Source organism: Conger conger, chromosome 1 (assembly GCF_963514075.1).
Source record: "Conger conger chromosome 1, fConCon1.1, whole genome shotgun sequence".
Taxonomy (NCBI): domain Eukaryota; kingdom Metazoa; phylum Chordata; class Actinopteri; order Anguilliformes; family Congridae; genus Conger; species Conger conger.
In genome coordinates, this window is record NC_083760.1 from 55,973,013 (window position 1) to 55,991,032 (window position 18,020).

An 18,020-nucleotide genomic window follows, 5' to 3' on the forward strand; every position below is an offset into this window, starting at 1 on the left:
ACTCGCCGCTATCGTATTAAAGCTATCGTATTTAAAAAAACGTTTGAACTTAAATTGTCGTCATGATCGTTTGGAAATCAGAAACATGGGACTGACGCAATTGCTTTTTCTCTCTTGCCCCGGCGCGTGAACTACCACTAACGGCCAAGTGTTAGTGGAAGAAAAGTGTTGATTTTCATATTACTCTGTCATCTCAGAAAGCCGATCCCCGTAATGCACTGCGTTTTATGTGGTCTGGGTTATGAGATCGGTGGGTCCCCTCCCAGCTGTGCCTCACGCAGCTGTTCGCACTGGAGCGCACACCTTGGCTGATAGGACGGCCGCTGTGGAGCCCTCCTGTCATTGGTCTTGACGTGATGGTATTGGCAGCCCTGGTTGCCATGCTGAATTCCCACGGTTCCACTTCTGTTCCATGTGTTGTGAGCAGAACCAGTTGAAACTGAAAAGACAGTTTTTTTTCCGTTTCTTCATACTGAAGGGTTAATTACATTCACCACCATATTTTCTTGTGTGCCTGTTCGCCCGTTTGTCCGACTGCCTGTTTGTGTCTGGCTGCCTTTCTGTCAGTCTGTTGTGTCCGAATTGAAAAATGGCCATATGTAATTTTAAGATTGTTCAGGTAGTTAATTAAGTACTAAATTATATTGACATTTAATTAGAAACTTTGGAGTGGTCAGCTCTGCACTGATGCTTGGTGCCTTTACAGGCTAAACCACCCCAAAAACTGGGTGACATTTTCTTATGCACTTCACTTTTACTGTGTGATTTGCTACTGTATGATAGTCATGCTCTGCGTAATTACCTCAGGTTTTTTGTCCATGAAACTGAACTGGGGACTTCACTGAGCTCACTGTAATGTAATGAAACTGTTATCAGATAAACTGAATTGGGATGTTGATATGTTTACATTTTAGCTCCGGTAGAGTACTAATCTTTCATGAAGTACGCACACAGCGGTGACCACATCTGATGCTAAAAAAAGGCCCCTAGTTTTCAGAAAGGCATCTGTTAAAGGAGGTACAGTTGTGCGCTCCCTGCTATCCTGGGTCTGCGTACATCATGTTATGTTAATTTCATTTAGCTTACAAAGAAAATGAAAAGGAAAGTTTTAAAGTAAGTAGTGGTGTGCGGTTGTCTCGATTGTCACTCAAAAAAAACGAAAGATTAATCAAAACCTGAAGATGTCTGTTTCAGCAAAGCGCGGCCGCTTGCAGAAATTTCGACAATTCTTTGAAGAGGTATCTTATTGGTTTCTGAAGAATTTATGCACGTCTGCCTGTCTGCTTCGCGCACTCACATCGGGACGAAAGGGGGAAAAAAACTAACCAACTTTTTCATTTAAAAAGCGAGCTTTTGAAATAAAAAAAGTAGTGTCGGCGCGAGACAATAGGTAAATAAATCTTGCGGAAACTTGAAACCATTCTTTTCAATGAAAGCTTCGGTGAGGCACAAGTGGGCCCCTCTCGTCCGGACGATGATGATGACGACGTTTTAAGTCGATCCAGACAAACGCCCCCCCCCTCATCCCAGGCATTGGGAGGCTCCTTCATCTCACGGTTAATAACGGGGCACGATGAAAAACAGGAGTTTGTTGTTGCTGCGCCGCTTTGGTTTGGTACATGCGATTACATGGATGTACATGTACGCTTGGGGAGCGGTTATTGACAAGCGGTTGGTGGGTCACACTGGGTTGAACCATTCGCTCATGTAGGGGGGTGAGGTCAGTTATTTATCACCATTTCTGCCCATTTATCACGACTGATTTCCTTATGCGGGGGCTCTGGTCCGCGGAAAGACGATACGTGAAAGAAGCCAGGAAGCTCGCCAAAGAGGCGGAACTTTTTTTAAATAAAAAGAGGCTATGGAATCTTGCTTTGAGGGGAACTTTCTTTCGTCACATGAAATGAGATGTGATGCAAAGCATGTTTGGGATAATGGGACTATCCTACTCAAAGGGGAAGGGTGGGGGGGCAATGACTCGGAGGACGGCTGTCAGAACAAAAACAGCAACGGGCGCACGCTGGCTGACTACGGTTTGGATCTCGCCCCACCTAGAGTCTGTTCACTGTGCATTAAAGGCCTCTGTGACTCTCATGTGCGTGATAGGGCTAGGAGTGGGTAGTGTTTTTCAAATGTAATTTGGACACAGATGGTTTTATTAAGCTCAGGATGTTTCTAATAAAGGAGGTAGGTAGGATTCAAATTGATGCCTCACTCTTTAGAGAGGTCTCACAGGAGGAGGGAGCTCACAGTTTTTTTTAATACTTTAAAAAGCCTGCCTAGATGTGTAGATATGACAAATTGGTAAATAACTATATACATAGATTGTCTATCATGATAAAAAAAGCTTTCCTCAGTCCCGATAGTTTTACATTTTAATGCGGTGAGTAGTTATTCCGGCCGAGAACGTTGACTCGGCGTGAGAGAATGGAGAGCTAACCCAAACGCTAACGGAGCGTTACCGAAGCCTGGAGGGGGTGGATCCCACCGTGTGGCAGACACCCTCAAAATAAACTCTGGAATCAACGTGGTGACGATAAGTCGGTTTTATATTTTCCGCGGACTCAGCTTCCCGTCACACGGTGTGGTGACGGCATTAGCACGTCTTTTTGTCGGAACAGCGTGCCACCGAGTGCGTAAGCGCTCTACATTTTCTCCCTCCCTTTCTTTAGCCGCCAGAACGAGACCGAGAGAGAGGGAGAGAGCCAGGGTACACACACAGGCGTGGGACGTGGAATAAATATTGATTTTTGCATTATTAGTAGATGACAAAACGTTGTTTCGCTTTGCTTCCAAAGCGCCCCCGGGCGTCTCTCTGAGACAGGAGGACGGGTTTTAATTTCATTAGCCGCGGCCTGATGTGCTTCATGTCTCTTACTTGGTGAACCGCAGTGGCATTCGTTGGCCGCGTCTTCAAAGCACCACTGCTTCTCATCCATGGTTGGTAGCCAAATGTGTCAGAGCAGCATTAAGCCAACGTCTGGTAACCAGTCCTCCCCGCAGAGCCGCCGCCTCTCCACGCCGTATCTCGTCGCCCGCGCGCATCCCGTCTCTCCCGCGAGGCCTCTCGGAAAGCCGACGCTCCGCCGCTGGAATCGCTTCTGCGTGCCGGCTTTTAATTGCGGTAATTCGGAAGCCGGTGCCTGACGCTGCTGTCTGAGTGAGCACCTGGAGGGGCTGCTAATGATCTCCCTGGGGCCCGCTGTCTGGGCTACAGGCTGTGTGTGAAACGGCGCTCTGGGTAATGTAGTCAAAAACGGTCTCACGAAGCACTCGCCTTCAGGGCAATGATGCACACCACGGTAACAGAGCATGTGTGTATCGGGCAGACCTGGGCCAAATGCGTAATTGTTTTGGATTCAAATACTTTTCTACATTTTGCTGAGCTTGTCTGGTGTATTAATCTACAAGGCCCAAGTCTTTATCTTTGTGGTATTCTTAGAACTTGAAAACTGCACTTCCCTCTAGGGTCTTTCAGCGCACTTGTCCCTGGTTATGGGTATGTACTTTATTGTTTGCACATTGTTCTGCCAAATGCCTATAATGTAATGTAATTGAAACTTATAAAAAGGGCAAACCTTTCCCTTATGGTCTTCTTGTTTGGTTCAGTTGCATCAGGCACGATCAATCGAGCGCAGAAAAGTAATTGAATCCAAAACAAAATAACGTATTTGACCTAGGTCTGGTAGCAGGGGTGCCACAGTGCGGTGTGTTAATCGGTCACGATGTTGCCCACAGAGGGAGGGTGTCATTCCCCATCCCCTGTGCCAAAGTCCAGTACCTCTGAGCAATAACCGCCACGCTCAGGCGGAGGTCTGCAGAGTGAAAACAGGACAGCTGCTACACGCACGTCAGGGAATGCACGCTCTGTTCACCCTCCTGATAACAGCAAGCATATCGCAGCGGCTATTCTAACTTGCGGCTTACATAGTAAATAAAAAACATAAGCAGTTTACATTACCTTTGTGTAGTCATATAAATGTCTAAGGTCTTAAAAAAAAAAAAAAAACTAACTTTCAGAAAATGTTAACCCCAGAGAAAGTGTATGAACACCTCCTGATTGAGTAGCCCATAGTGTACAAGGCTGAAGTGTAAATGTTTGGTACAATATGTCCTACCAGACACTTTCCCTGGGTTTTGTTTCCCATAGAACCAACTGAGTTGTCTTTCTCAGTCTCGTGTTGGAATGTTAATACTGTAACCGTCAGTTCAGAGGATCACACGCATCGATAAATCCGCAGACACCTCTGGATCTGATGATGTCACCAGCATCGCTGGCGGTGGTAGTTAAATGGTGTTTGCCATTTGAGACCAAAGAACTGGATCCACTCCAGATGCCAGGATGTTTAAAGCCTTTTTCCAGGCGGGACCAACAGCTACGTTAGCGATATTGATAGCTGTTTTTTATTAGCATTTTATACATCAAACTAAATAGTCTCCACAAGTACCTCAGTAGAAACCTGCTTCTCGGCTACTGCTGTTGAAAAGGCAGGACGAGGCCCCGGTCTTGCACCTAACGTTTGAGGCACCCAGATGTTCCAGGAAGCGGGCGGAAAGGCCCCGGACCGCGGGGTTGGGTTGACCAAAGCGCGGTGCGGAAACCGAATCCAGAGTCCGTGCCCCGCTCCCTCACGGCACCCCAGCACATTTGGGGGTGGGGGGGCCCAGCTACCCTGACCTGGCCTTTCAGTGTTTGATGGAGTGGCTGACACCCCCAACCCCCGGCCTCCAGCTGTGTGTTTACGCAGCCCAGACGCCCCACACCGCCCCCCCCCCCCCCCCCGGCAAATAACAGCAGTGCGCCGGCCGCTCAGGACGCAGCAGTCACCACGGCGACCCGCCGCCCCCCCTGTCCGCCTGCATGTGTTTCGCTTTCTCTCGGCCCTCTCTCTTTATGGGGGAAACAGCTGTGGAGAACATTCCGGAGGGCCGGCTCTGGGAGCAGGTGTACCGGTGCCAACCCCACCGCCTTGTTCTTGCGCACGGAGACGACAACACGCAGCGAACGCGGGTGACTGATCGCAGTGTTTTTCAGAAAGCCCTGTTGTACGGTACATGGGCCTGCCATACTTTAATGCGTTTCTCGTGCCTTTATTGGTATTGCTCAGGCAGAGTGAAGACTTGCCACGGGAAACTCTAATGGGCACTGTGCGGGGTTGTTTACTGTAGATTTGACAAGTTTTTATTTTCACTAACTGAAGCTTAATATAATTCAAATTCATATGTATACATTTATATATCGGAGTGACAGTCCTGTGGAATATGGCTGATTTTATTACAACTGAAGTGTAAAAAACACTCTGCGGAGTCTGTTTGGAAAAGGGATCTGAGGGATTATATATAGTGTTACTTGCGTATAAAGAGGAATGAGAGCGTTCATGCTGAATTCTGGCCACGAGAGCCACTGACTGCTGCTACAATTCAGAAGCTTGTGTGGTAATTCACAGCGACCTTCAGTCTTTACCAGTTATATTTTACAAAATTGCAAAACCATCCTGCTACTTTTAAAATGTTATTGCAGGGCTGTTTGGGAGAGCTTCTGTGTCGGCGCACAGTTGCAAAACTATCACTTTCAGAAGAGGCCCAGACGTCTGTGTGGTGGATTTTGGGGGAAACTTGCAGCCAATTGGTACGCTTCTACAGAGGCAATGGCTCAGAGGCAAGACCCCGGTTTTGTTCCCCGCCGCGTAATTGAGGGCCTCTTCGAGTGAGCGGTATTTTTCGCCCGTGAGAGTGCAGTGCAGGTGCAGGTTCCTTCATCAGGACGGGGTGAAAGTCACACTCCCTAACCAGGCCTTGCCCCGGCCTGCGCGGGATATCGTTTTCCAAAGGGGGAGAGGCGGGGACACCGCCACCCGCGGTACCAGGAGGGCCCGGCCTCCGACGACGACGGCCCCGTATCACTTCAAACGGGGCAGCCGGGGCAGCCGGGGCTGCAGGTTGCGCGCACGTGATGGAGGGGCTGCTTTCAGCAGGCCCTGGGTGCAGATGTCTCCCCCCGTAACTCTAGCCCGCCGTCGAGGGACCCATTTATCAGAAACAGATGCCATCGGGTCCGCGCCTGGGCACTGCACTGCAAAAGCCAAAAAAATAACCAGTATTTTAGTCTTATATTGAGACTTAATCTTATTTCTTTTACTTTTTTTGCTTAAAAATAAATAAATTATATTGATAATAAGGTTAGACAGTTTGACTCATTTCAAGATTGCCAATGTCCGTGGACCAATGGACAACTTCACTTGTCCCAAACAAGCTCATATTTTCTACTTAACTTAAAACAAGCTAATATTTTCTACTTGTGAGAGAAAAAAATATCTTAAGTCATATGACAAGACTAAAATGCTTGTTAGGGCGGTCTTTATGCAGCGTGGTGGAGGTCGGATGGCTTAAAGAGGCCCGTCCGACAGCCGAAGAAGAGGTGTCCGGTCATTTTCACGGTTTTTGGAGAAGATTGCATCGAAGGGGTTCGCATTGTGCAAGCTCCAGACAAAAGACAGAAGACTGCTGTGCAAAAAAACCCAACAAAATCCCATCCTCCCCACCCCAGGCCAGACTCATTCAATTTATCCCAACTGCCAGCAGTTCCACCCCCTGCTGAAGCGCCTGGTCGTTTAAACGGAGGCCTCGGAGCGAGAGTCCGTGTCCTTCTGGGACCGCGGCCCACTGGATGAGCGGTGGAAGCACGCCTCTCGACAGGGGCTCGGCGTTGACGGTGAAAAATCGGAGGAACCTGAACGGCACGGTCCTCCTCAGACACCGAAAATATCCATCAGCGAACACATGGGAACCTAAACGAAGCACAGGGAAGAGTTTGACCTGACTCGATCTCCTGCGCTTCTTAAACACTGGAAATCTGGAGCCTGGCCAGGGCCTGTTTGAGAATAATGAGTTGGAACGAGTCCATGTACTGTAGCGTGGTGTTTAAGCCCCTTTGGCAAGACCCATAACTACTTTATTGATTCAGTATTGATGGCTGTTATTTATTAGCATTTTGTACATCGCTCTTAAATATTTTCCATGAGTTGCTTGGTTAAAAAGTGACGCTGCTGCTGTTTTAAAAACATCGGTTGAGGTTCTGCACAGTTCCATGACTGTTTGTCTGAGGAAATGTTTTTTTTTGTCTCTCCGTGGGTTGGAAAATAAACTGATTAGGCATGATTGGATGAGATTATGTAAGAGTTTAGCACCATGTTAGAAAATGTATTCTGCTGAGTTTCCTGGCTCATAGTGCTGTGTTTCAAAACTGAGATGAAAGCCCTCACGAGAGATGGCAGATTTAGAGTTTGTGGACACCATGAATAAGCACACATAGGGGGCGCTGTGGGTGCAAAAAAAAGTGTTAAGGCTGTTTATAGTTAAGCAACAGAGCGTCAGCTTGAGTGCATTCATATATTTTTCCTAAGGACAGCGACCACAGTCTGACAATATGACTTTCACAAACGTTCTGCAATTTCAGTCAAGCGACACTCTGTGACTGGACTGTAAACTGGCCTTCACAGTGGAGACTTACAGTGAAATTTCAATCAATTATTCAGACCAGACATTTTTATTACACATGTAATTTAAAATATAATGTCAAAATTAGACATAACCAGGCATCTGGCAGACCAAGGCCTTCTAGCCTCATGATTGAGGTATGGCTAGAGCCAGCAGTCATGTAGTGCTTACATACTCGGAAATGTCATACTTACTTGTCCACATGTCATATATACTTGTACATGTCATTCTTTCTTGGCTCAGGAGTTCCTCTTACAAAATGAGCCAGGGACAGTCTCCCAGAGTCACATAATAGGCAAAGAGTCTATCGCCCCCTGTCCATAGACACATCAGTGTCTACATTGGAGTTTGATACCAGGCCATGGGGCCCACCCGTACACTGAGCAACACCAGTGATTTAGTAGGACACGACTCAACAGTGGCATCATATAAAACAAACTCTGGGGTGTCCGTTTTACGCGCATCAGTCGATACGTTCTGTATCGTGTCAAAACGCCACAGCCTTAGCAAGGAAGCTCCTTGGCCAGGTTGGAAACAATGATGGACATTGTCCCGGTTCCATGAAAAATATGACCCAATAAAAGAGCCACCCTCTGTGCCTCCTGGCCTTCCGGCATATGTACACTCATATATTTATCAGGAAACCGATTTACAGCGTAACCATATCTCTGTGCAACAGATGACGCTGAGGAAGTATGTAACTCAAGTCCTGAGATGCTGACAGCAGATGGAACCAATATTTCTGTTCGCCATTTCTTCTTTCTCCTGCCATCGTGATTCGACACCAAACAAAGCAGAGCGCCAGAACACGGCGACGCACCCAAACGGGTCGAAGCGGGTTGACAGTCCTGCAGTGATTTATGGAACTGTAGAGTTAGTGAAGGTTAGTCATGTAGGTCTCCGCCCCACCCATCTTGACAGTGCTGCCATGGACAGCAGTGTTTGCTTCTCTTCCCCGTTACCCTGAAATGTGATGACGTTGCAGGTTTGGTTTGAGACTGAGCGAGAAATGCTTACACAAGTTTGTCTGCTTGCATAGTTGTCAGGAATTTCAACCAATGTCTGGTAATCTGTTCCTAATTTTCCCTCTGTTTTTGTTTTCTAGCATCTGTCTCCCCTGCCCCCTTCTCCCTCTGAGTCTGTTGTTAAATACGTGTTAGTTCTGTGACCTGCTGCTACGTTGGCAATGCTAACGGGCGGGTGGCAAAACTCAAGCCTCGTCCCGGCACCTCGCAGACAGGTTCATTAGCATCGCCGCGCTAACGTGCCTGGGAACCACAAGGGGAGCCCCTCGCTCCCCCCCGCGCATGTTTAGCAGGCATGACCTGTGCAGGGGAGCACCTGGCGAAGTCGGTACAGGGGAACAATTAAAGCGCCATCTCCACGGAGAGCGCCCCGTGAGCGGAACGCTTCATTTTGGGCTCTCTTTTATTAGGTGTGAAATCTCCCAGCCCGTCGCCGACCCTGGAGGCCTCCGTCCAGAACGTGGAGCTGAAGTACTGCAGCCGGGCCACGGTGCAGTGCGCCTCTGGGACCGTGGGGGCCGTAAAAGTGTGCGCCAGAACCCCAGGTGTGTGCAGCTGCGCCCCTTAAACTTTACGGCCTGCGCCGGAGAACCGGCCTGGCCTTCTCTTTTACAAGCCCGCTCGCTCCCAGCCGTCTTCGCTTACCGCTGGGTGCATGTCGTCGTTGTTATCTTAAGGGTGGCCCTCTAGGGGAAAGCTATTGTGGGGAATGCTGTGCTTGATGGGGTGGGAATTGAATAGCCATGCTACGTTCCTGCTTCTCAGAGGGGTGTAGCGTGGGATGTTCATCTCCGAACATCTGAATGAAGGAGATGTCCTAACCGAAATATAAAACACCATCTAAATGGGGCCGGGGGAATGTTTCAGAAAAGTGTTTCTCCTCCACAGTTTTGAGTGTAACAGTTACAGTCTGTGCGTCAGTGTTACAGAACTTAGTGTAACAGTCTTTGATTTGCTCCTGCAGCAGGGCCAGCTGACGGTGGGAAGGAGAAGCTGGTTCCGCTCATCCAGGGCCCGTCTGACACCAAAGAGTTGCACATGAGGAAGTGGCTGAACGAGATCCGCAAACCCGAGTCCCTGCTGGCCCCTGACCTCCTGGCCTTCTCCGTACAGGTGCCCCGGCAGGGCCACGACAGCAGGAACTCAGGTACGAGCCGGTCTATCACTGTTAATGCTCATCACAGGACTGCGAAGACAGTCTGCCATCTTACTGTGGGCTCACTGTGGTCCGGAACCAGGTTTGATGACGAAATGAACTTTTGACAAACCAAGCTTTTGTAAATCAGTGCTGTGATGGTGTGTGTGTGTGTGTGTGTGTGTGTGTGTGTCTGGGATGTGTCACTGAACTCTCACTTCATGTACAGTATGTTTTGTTTATTTTCCAGAAAACACATGAATTTCCTTGTTTGGTAAAATGTATGTTATAAATAGGAGCCACTAGTTTGTCTCCACCACGTAAGCATGTATATACGTAAACGGTTATCCTCCAGGGGTCCTGGAGTACGCTGGAGTGTCCGGTTGCGTTTTTAGCGTTCTCCTTAAGCCTGGGAGGATGTGGTGGATCACATGAGCACTGGAAAAGAAGTGCTGCTTTAAAAGAAACTCAAAATGGCGAACACAGGTTTGGTTATTGGGGGGAGGCTGGTGCATTTGAAATGAAATAATGGGGGATTTGGGTTCATTGAGATCATTTTTGTGCAGCTCACAAGTTGCCCAATACTTCCAATTTTCTGCTCAAGAAGAATCACTTTCCTCCACCTTGCAGTCCGGATTCTCATTCAGTGAATGCGTCAGTACCCCTTGGGGATACAAGATGTTTAGCAAGAGGGCCTGCACAATGTCTATTGTATAATACCATGCATCTAGTTTGACATTCCCTACTTACTGGCCTATATTTAAATTGTGAACTAGACTTGAGGATCATGACTGTAGACAACTGATACTTTATGAGAATTGTACCTTATCCAACCTCTTCTGTAGTTGTCCTAACGTCCTTCGGTTTGCACTTATTGCACGTCGCCTCGAATAAAAGCTTCCGCTAAATAAGCGCAATGTAATGTGAAGAGATAGCTAAGCTGTGGCTAATACTCCCTCAGTTTCCTGGTCCTCAGGGAAGGCATATCTGCAGGTGCTGAAGGCAGGCTCTTTTGGCGGCCTACTGCCTGTGCACTGCGTTTCCCAGAAGCCCTACCCTGGGTTGGGTCCAGCTCTGAGAGAATAATGAGTATCAGCCTTTCATGGCGTTCCTCACACCCCCAGAACCCAGGGAGCGCAGCTGGGCCCCGCGGTGCTCGCTCCAGGCCTCCTCAGGCCATTGTCCTCCATGTCGAAAGCGCGCCCTCCAGGGAAGGCGCAAGATGGATGCTTCCGGAAGCTCCGCAGATACGCTGGACACCCACTCAGGCGTTGCGTCCCTGGCTTCGCCCCTCTCCCGATCGCGGAGAGGCTCGGCCTGGAGTATCCGCGCACGAGAGCCGCCCCCCCCCCCCCCCCCCGGCGGAAAAACCCGACGGGTGGGAGGAGAACAGGGACCGCATGTAAAACAATATCCCACAAGCGTTAGCCCAACTTGTCTTCAAATCCTAACAGTACATCACTGGCGAGATTAGCTGTGCACCCCCGCCTTAAGCCCCATAGCTGGGCTCTGAATCACCGCACCCCTCCGGCCCTACGCTTGTCACCGTTGACAGAAAACCGCCGTCGACTTCTGACGGGAGAAGCTGAAAGCATTCGGTTCAGTAAAATGATAACATCGTTTAGAAAAGGAAGAATTTGCTCAGTAAACCAGAAACAGGAATCTGAAGAACAGTAATCCTCTTCCTTTTGAAAGCCTTTCCACGTTTCAGACAGCCTGTCTCAGCCCAGAAGCGCTTAATTCGGTCTGTCCTCTTTTTAACATTTTATTTTCCAAAAAAAGGCAATACATTTGATTAATTTATGACAATGGGGCTTTTTAAAACAGGCGTTAAATTACACAAAGTGAGGAGGTTGTTTCTCATCATTTGTCATCATTGCAGGAAAACTAGGAACTAGTGTTGCGCTAGAATGTAAAACTTAATGTAGAGAAATTTTGCCTTGAATTTTGTGCCAAATGACAAATGAATCGGATGAATGTTCAAAATCATATTAAGTGTTTCTGACGTGGAATGCTTTTCCATGAAGCAGCCGTGCTCTAGACTCACTCGTGATCAGTGGACTGTGAATATGGTTTGCCTATCTCCACACCATATACAATGGTGTGTGTATTGTACACATCGATCCAGACCCAGAATGTCAGCGAGGCAGGTGGAGGGAAGATGGTGCTGAGGAGCTGTTGTCATCTCCTGCTTTCTGTGGAAACCGACGGTCGTGCCCTCTATGGCGTCAGTCCTGAGGGGACAGCGTCCCTGGGACCCGACCTCCCCCAGTCACGTCTACACTCTCAGAAATAAAATCACAGCGGAGATGCATTTTTGTTCTAACTTCAAGGATCGAATTCCACAAATGTACCATAAAATTACAGTATGTACAAATGAGTACATTTTCCTAGCAAATATGGTACAAATCAATTATAATATGTATATGTGGTCTATAATTATTATTTGTTATGTAGCTGACGCTTTGTTTTTGTACCTTTATTTCTATGAGTATAGAAATTTCTATTTCTCTATCAAGGTCATACAGCAATCAACCGAACACTCCAGATAAGGTACAATTCATATAGGATTGCTTGTAAGGCCATGAACATAATGTCCAGTGCACAACGTAGCATAGGCCAAGTCTGCAACTACCATGCCAAGACAACTACAACTGGAGGAACTACAGTACTGAGACAAATACAAAGTCAAAAGTCCAGGATTAAGGTGTAAAAAAAACAAGGGGGGGGGGGGGGGGGTTAATCTCGCTTATACCTGTCAATCCTCTCTGAACCCTTCCAGAAAGCCCTCCTGCCTCTTCAGCATCCGCCCGACACCTTTTCCTCTTGGCGCTGTGCTTTGAAGACCCTGAGCACGTTAGCGCGTAGCCGCGGGTCGCGCGGCGGTGGGCCGGTGATGGATGTGATCCCACGGCCTCACAGATGCGAAACGCAGACCGCTGCTCTCCAAAACGCACCCGGCTCCCTGGGACCGGCTCGCAGTTCAGCCTCTGCAATCATGACATTTTAAATCACTGGAGCCCTTGGCTCGCACATCAAACGCCTGTTATTTCCCCCAAGGGGCCTTTCTTAACTTTATTTAGCATTTTCTTTTAGCTTCTCTTCCCCCGTCTTCGAGCCACCATCGTTATGCGTTCGGCGAAAGAACCACGAGCGCTGCCTGACGTGAACTACACGGAAAGCCTGTTAGGGTGTAATAAGCAACTATTCATTTTTATTTTTGCAATAAATGCCATTAGGAGCTTCTGGTTCTACGTTCTGGTTCTGGCGTGTACGAGTCTTTGGTTCCGATATCTCCGTGCTCACTACCCAGTGTTTATTACTGTGGAAAAGGAGTCAGTTTTAATTAGCTAATTTACCGTGGTGGAGTATTTAAAATTTTCATTGACGTTAAAAAGCGTTGGTAGTGATGAGGGGGGGTGTACACGGTTCGTGGTCATCCTGTAGCTTTTTCCCCCTCCTGGGATCCCTGCACAACTTCATTTCTTAATGTTTCTGACAAGTTCTGGAAATTGTAGTTTTGCATTTATTTATGAATCCTTTAATTGCCCATTTTCCAAATCCCACATATTTTTTTTCTTAAATGAATAATATTCCTCGGACTGATCTAAGAAAACGTCCCTATAGAAACACGAGGGGCTTTGCCAGATCCCTCCGTTCTCTTTTACAAAACCTCAAAGTGCTGTCCAAACAATAAAGGTTAATTATCTTGAAATTACCGTGAATAATTCACTGCATAATCCAGTTTTTTATTTTAAATGGCCCCCAACACATGTCTTAATCTCGCTTGTAGGGTTACAATTTGATTTTTTTTTTACTATAAAAATAAGCTACTTTTGAATTCGGCCATCTACATCTGGTTTGTGTCTAATTGTTTACTAGGGAATTAAAAGAAATTCCAATTTACTTAGAAGATGGGATTCGAATCTTGAAGAAAAGGCTCTCGTAGCTCCAAACCAATCTGTTTTTGTTTAATAGATCTAAGGTTGGAACACACTAATAAATTAAACACAATTAGAGGCGTTGGATTTATCACAAAAAGGACTAAGCGGCAAGGCTTTGAAAAAACTTTTTTCCCCTCTCTTTTGTGGACACAAAGAAATCGCATGAAATGGTTTGATATCCAGCCTTAACCCTTTGCAAGCGGTGTGGAGCCATAATTTCAAATGAAAGCGCTGTTCGGGACTTGGTCTGTTGTGCTAAAAAGCCTTTGGGCTGTCAGGCAAATGTGAAGCATCGGGCGGCGTGGGATAAAAATAATTTACGCGTTGCGTTATGTTTCCGGCATAAAGCCTAATGAGAGATTAGGCCCGCGATGGAGAGGATGCCAGGAGCAGACCATGCTTCAGCTCAGCGTTGGAGGGGCCCGTCGCTAGCGTGCAGCGTAAACTTCCCTCCTCCGCAAAGGGACTCCACGCCGGGCCAGCCGTCGCCAACGCACGTCCGCGGCAGGTCAAAGGTCACGCCTCCCCCCGCGCGGCGGTTCGCGGCGGCGACGCATGGTAACCGTGGTAACTCGGCAAGCGGGGCGGGGCGGGTTTTGGGGCTGGAGGGCGGAGGGGCCGTGAGGACGTGCGAGGGACGGGGAGGGGGGGGGCCCCGCCCGTGAACCCGGGGCCGGGCGACGGGGCTGCAGGTGTTGGCCCGTCCCGTCCCGCGGGGACTTTAACGACGCGGGATCACAGGGAAGCAAGCGCATGTGTTCTCCCCCGGCACGCCGGCAGCTGCAAGACAATGATTTATGCTTTTCTCAGAACTCTGGGATTTCAAAATGCTACATTTAATCAAACGCACAGAAAGCAGAGGAAAAACGCTAAAGATGTTCCGTATAAAGGCCCGAGGTTTGATCTCTTTACCATACCCGGCTATGGGAATACAGGAACAAAGCCATCTTTAATCTTAATATAAACGTATTGAAGAAGATTATGAAAGCAACGAGGAATTAATCCTTTGAGAATGCTGCGTGCTCTAATACTAAACATATTTTGCCTCCTAATTACTTTTAAACCTGTTTTCTCAGATTATTGGCCTTATACGAGACAGATGGGAACGGAATGTCTCAAGGTTTTGGTGTTCATTCATGAAGTTGCAGAAGTTGTGAGGAACTTGATAGCATTTACTGGATTCCAAGTTTTTGCACTTTTAGAATTGTCCACTTCCTTAGCTTTGACACCTTCAATGTGCAATTTTGAATATATGTACACAGACTATTTAATGGGGAAAAAAAACATTTTCATAAGTACATACTATATATATGTGCTTAGATTGATAAGATCACTTTTAGCTGTATGACTGTGTGTATATGTGCGGTAAATTTAAGTATGTATCTTTGCCGTTGCATGTATGTGTGTGTATGTATGCTTTTTCTGTGTGCTCGAATGTACGTGTGCTTGTATGTGTTTGTGTGTGTGTGCATGTCCATAAGTCCTTGCATACACGAGCAAACACATACAAAACAAGCTGGCAAACATGTAGTAGATGTAAGTAAACATGTGCTTGTACGTATTTGTGTGTGTGCATGTCGTAGTCCGTACATGCATACACATGGCAAACATGAACAAGCACGCCAACACGTACTGTGAGTATATGCATGCAGACACACAAGCATGGACATATGCGTGTGTGTACGTGTGCGTGTTTGCGCATATGTGCATGTCCGTGTTTGCATGTATGTGCGTGTTTGCGTGTGTGTGTGAGCATGTGTGTGCTTGCGTGTGTGTATGTCCGCAGTCCGTAAATGGTGGTGGAGGGTCTTGCCTCGCCCAGCAGCTCAGAGACTAATGAGAGCAGGTGGGGCTGAAAGGGAGCTGTGCTTTGATGTGCCCCAGAAAGACCTCCAGTCCAAATGACTCCTCATCCTGCAGCAGCACGTCTGAAACTGGATCCCCAGATGGACCAGCTGAGAGTCCCACTGCCTCCCACGGGAGTCCCCCATCCCCCTTCCCCCACCACCTTCCCCTGTTTGAGGACTTTAAAAAGCACCTCTGTCAGCTCTGTGGGAAAGTCAAACCCAGGGAATGTGCTTGAGCATAAAGATATCGGCATCATAAAGGTACCTGACTGACAGGACTTTGTAGAGTTCTCCCACATCCATCAAACTTACCATATTATTTCCTGATATATGTAGGTCAAGAAAAGATATAGTTAAATATATATTTTCGCTAGACCGCTTCGCCAGGCTGATTATTTATGTAGAGTGAGCCTGGCACCTTTTCTTTCCCTATTCATGGCTTTGGCTGCACGCACCTGCGGAAACCTTCATCGACTTCCTTTCTCACTGTGAAACATGTATGAAAGTAAAACTACTGGTACTTTTCCAAGCGATGGCACCGCTTTCATGCACCGCTAAAATAGTTGCAGTACTTGAAGGAATGAAAAAAAAACAAAGACCTTGAGTTTCATTCTGTTTTGTCTTCTAGTTTGTCTATAATATTCCTATACATTGAATATCAATTTATCCTGGTGAACCAAAGTTTTTTCTTTGTGCTTTGACATAACAAAGAGCACCTTATCTTATCTGACATTACACATTGCATTTCATGTTCGGTTTACTCTAAGGGACATTGGCTCACAACCTCCTTGTTTAGGTGCTCTGATATCAACTGTTGATCTTTAGATACAGTTGTGTCTTACACAGGCAGCTATAGTGCTGAATTTATCTAAAAAGATGTTTACCCATTGCATCTACTTTCCCCAAAGGCATACATCTTCCCCTCCATTTACTGTTGGTCTTTTCTGAGTCATATAAACAACTCTAGAAGCTGGAAAGCCCGGGTGACCTTGTGGTCGGCCTTCAATCCAAGAAGAATAACTCAAAATCGCCGTGCGGCATTCGAAGGTTAGAGTTGCCTTCAACTTCCAGTGGCTGCCTTCACCTCATACTCATCCTTGATGGAACAACTGCTTGATGTGCAATTTCACTCAATGAATCTGAGGCCTTCTGCCAAATTTTCCCAGATATCTTTCTCTGTGGGCTCATTTGGCATCACGGCTTGATTTTTTTTGCCTTCACTTGCCGTGTGGTTGTTTGTGTATATCAGAAATCGGGGATAGCTGAAACGTTCCTGCAATTGTATCGTTTAAGTATCGGCGTTGTAAGTCGTGGGGAATAGCGCAAGGGACGGTGAGTCTAAGTGATCTAACCGTACTTTGTAGTCGAGTTAAGCCTGCTAGGTCAACTTTGATAAGTTGCTAAGCGTGTGGAGAGCAGAGCAAGCTGCCAAGCGCTTTAGTACGAAGTGGAAAAATGGCTAATCACAGTCAGGGGAAATTAGCATCACGGGCCAGCAACGGCCCCGATGCCATGTGAAGTCCCGACCCACTTCTGAACGCTCTCACGGAACTTAAGAGCGCTCTGAAGTCTGTTCGTGGGGGGTTGAGGGGTTTGTGGTGGCAGGGGGGGTGTTGCTGAAACAGTTAAGTGGTGTTTAAAGCTTGAAGGGACACAGTGGTCACGCTCACAGCGATCTGGAGATAAGTGTCATCAGCTATCACGGGGGGGAGGGCGGATCGGAACCTCCAAGTGTGAACAGAGGTCATTCCGGGTCAATGGCGTTTCTCATCCGCGGGATGAGCGCCGGGCTAGAAAGTGAGGGGAAAAAGCGGCTGAGATAATTGCCCTCCCCTGAAGACACCACGTTTACCTCCTTCAAGTATAAATGCACTTTTGTTAGCGCAGCAAGTTTAAAATGTCATTTTATTCCTAAGTATCTGTTTGTCACAGTTGTTTTTGGCTTCGAAGCGGTTTCGCATTCTTCAGCCGCTGAAGTTAAACGACTTCTGACCGTTTGACTGAATGAGGGGGAAGGACCAAGCCTCATTATCGAGGAAAAAACGGCCAAACTTAATTTATCTGTTCTACCTCGGAGTTCCTAATTTCCTCAGCGGCCCGGCATATGCCTCTTAAAATCCTGGGAAAGTCAAGTCCTCTTTCATTGTCAGGAGGCTGCACCCTTGGCTACCGAACAGCTGGAAAATTTTGATCTTGCTTGTCAGCTACTGGGTGTAATGTAATTCTCAGGGCACTGGGATTCATTTCCCACAAAGGTACAATTCATTTTTAATGTTTGTCAGAGAGACACTTAACAACCGCCTTTACGTAAGTCCACTCAAGAGCTTTCGGCTAACTTCTCAAGTGCGCCGTGACTGCTGAGTTACTAGAGTGAGTAATTATAAATTCAGCTTTTTGTAAAAGGCATTACATTTTCCTCCGAGTTCTTTGCCAGCTGGACTCCAGTTTTTTTCTATTCCCCTTCTCTCCTGGAAAAAAAAGGGAACAGGCTTGAGCCACGGTGCTTAAATGGATATTTCTGCCCCTTTTCACGCTGTGTTGACTGCGGACACACATGCTTACTGATTATTCG

The 18,020-nt window shown here is 47.3% G+C and overlaps 1 protein-coding gene across 3 annotated transcripts in view; it reads left to right on the plus strand.

Annotated features, from left to right (window-relative positions):
• Nucleotides 1-18,020, plus strand: part of LOC133126743 (intermembrane lipid transfer protein VPS13B-like) — a 303,636-nt gene that overhangs the window by 81,564 nt on the left and 204,052 nt on the right. For 2 of the 3 annotated variants that reach the window (XM_061239088.1, XM_061239080.1), the window contains 2 exons: nucleotides 8,933-9,067; nucleotides 9,487-9,669. In XM_061239088.1, coding sequence (XP_061095072.1) covers nucleotides 8,933-9,067; nucleotides 9,487-9,669 — 318 coding nt within the window. The remainder of the gene's footprint in view (nucleotides 1-8,932; nucleotides 9,068-9,486; nucleotides 9,670-18,020) is intronic. The other variant, XM_061239095.1, reaches the window with a different exon arrangement.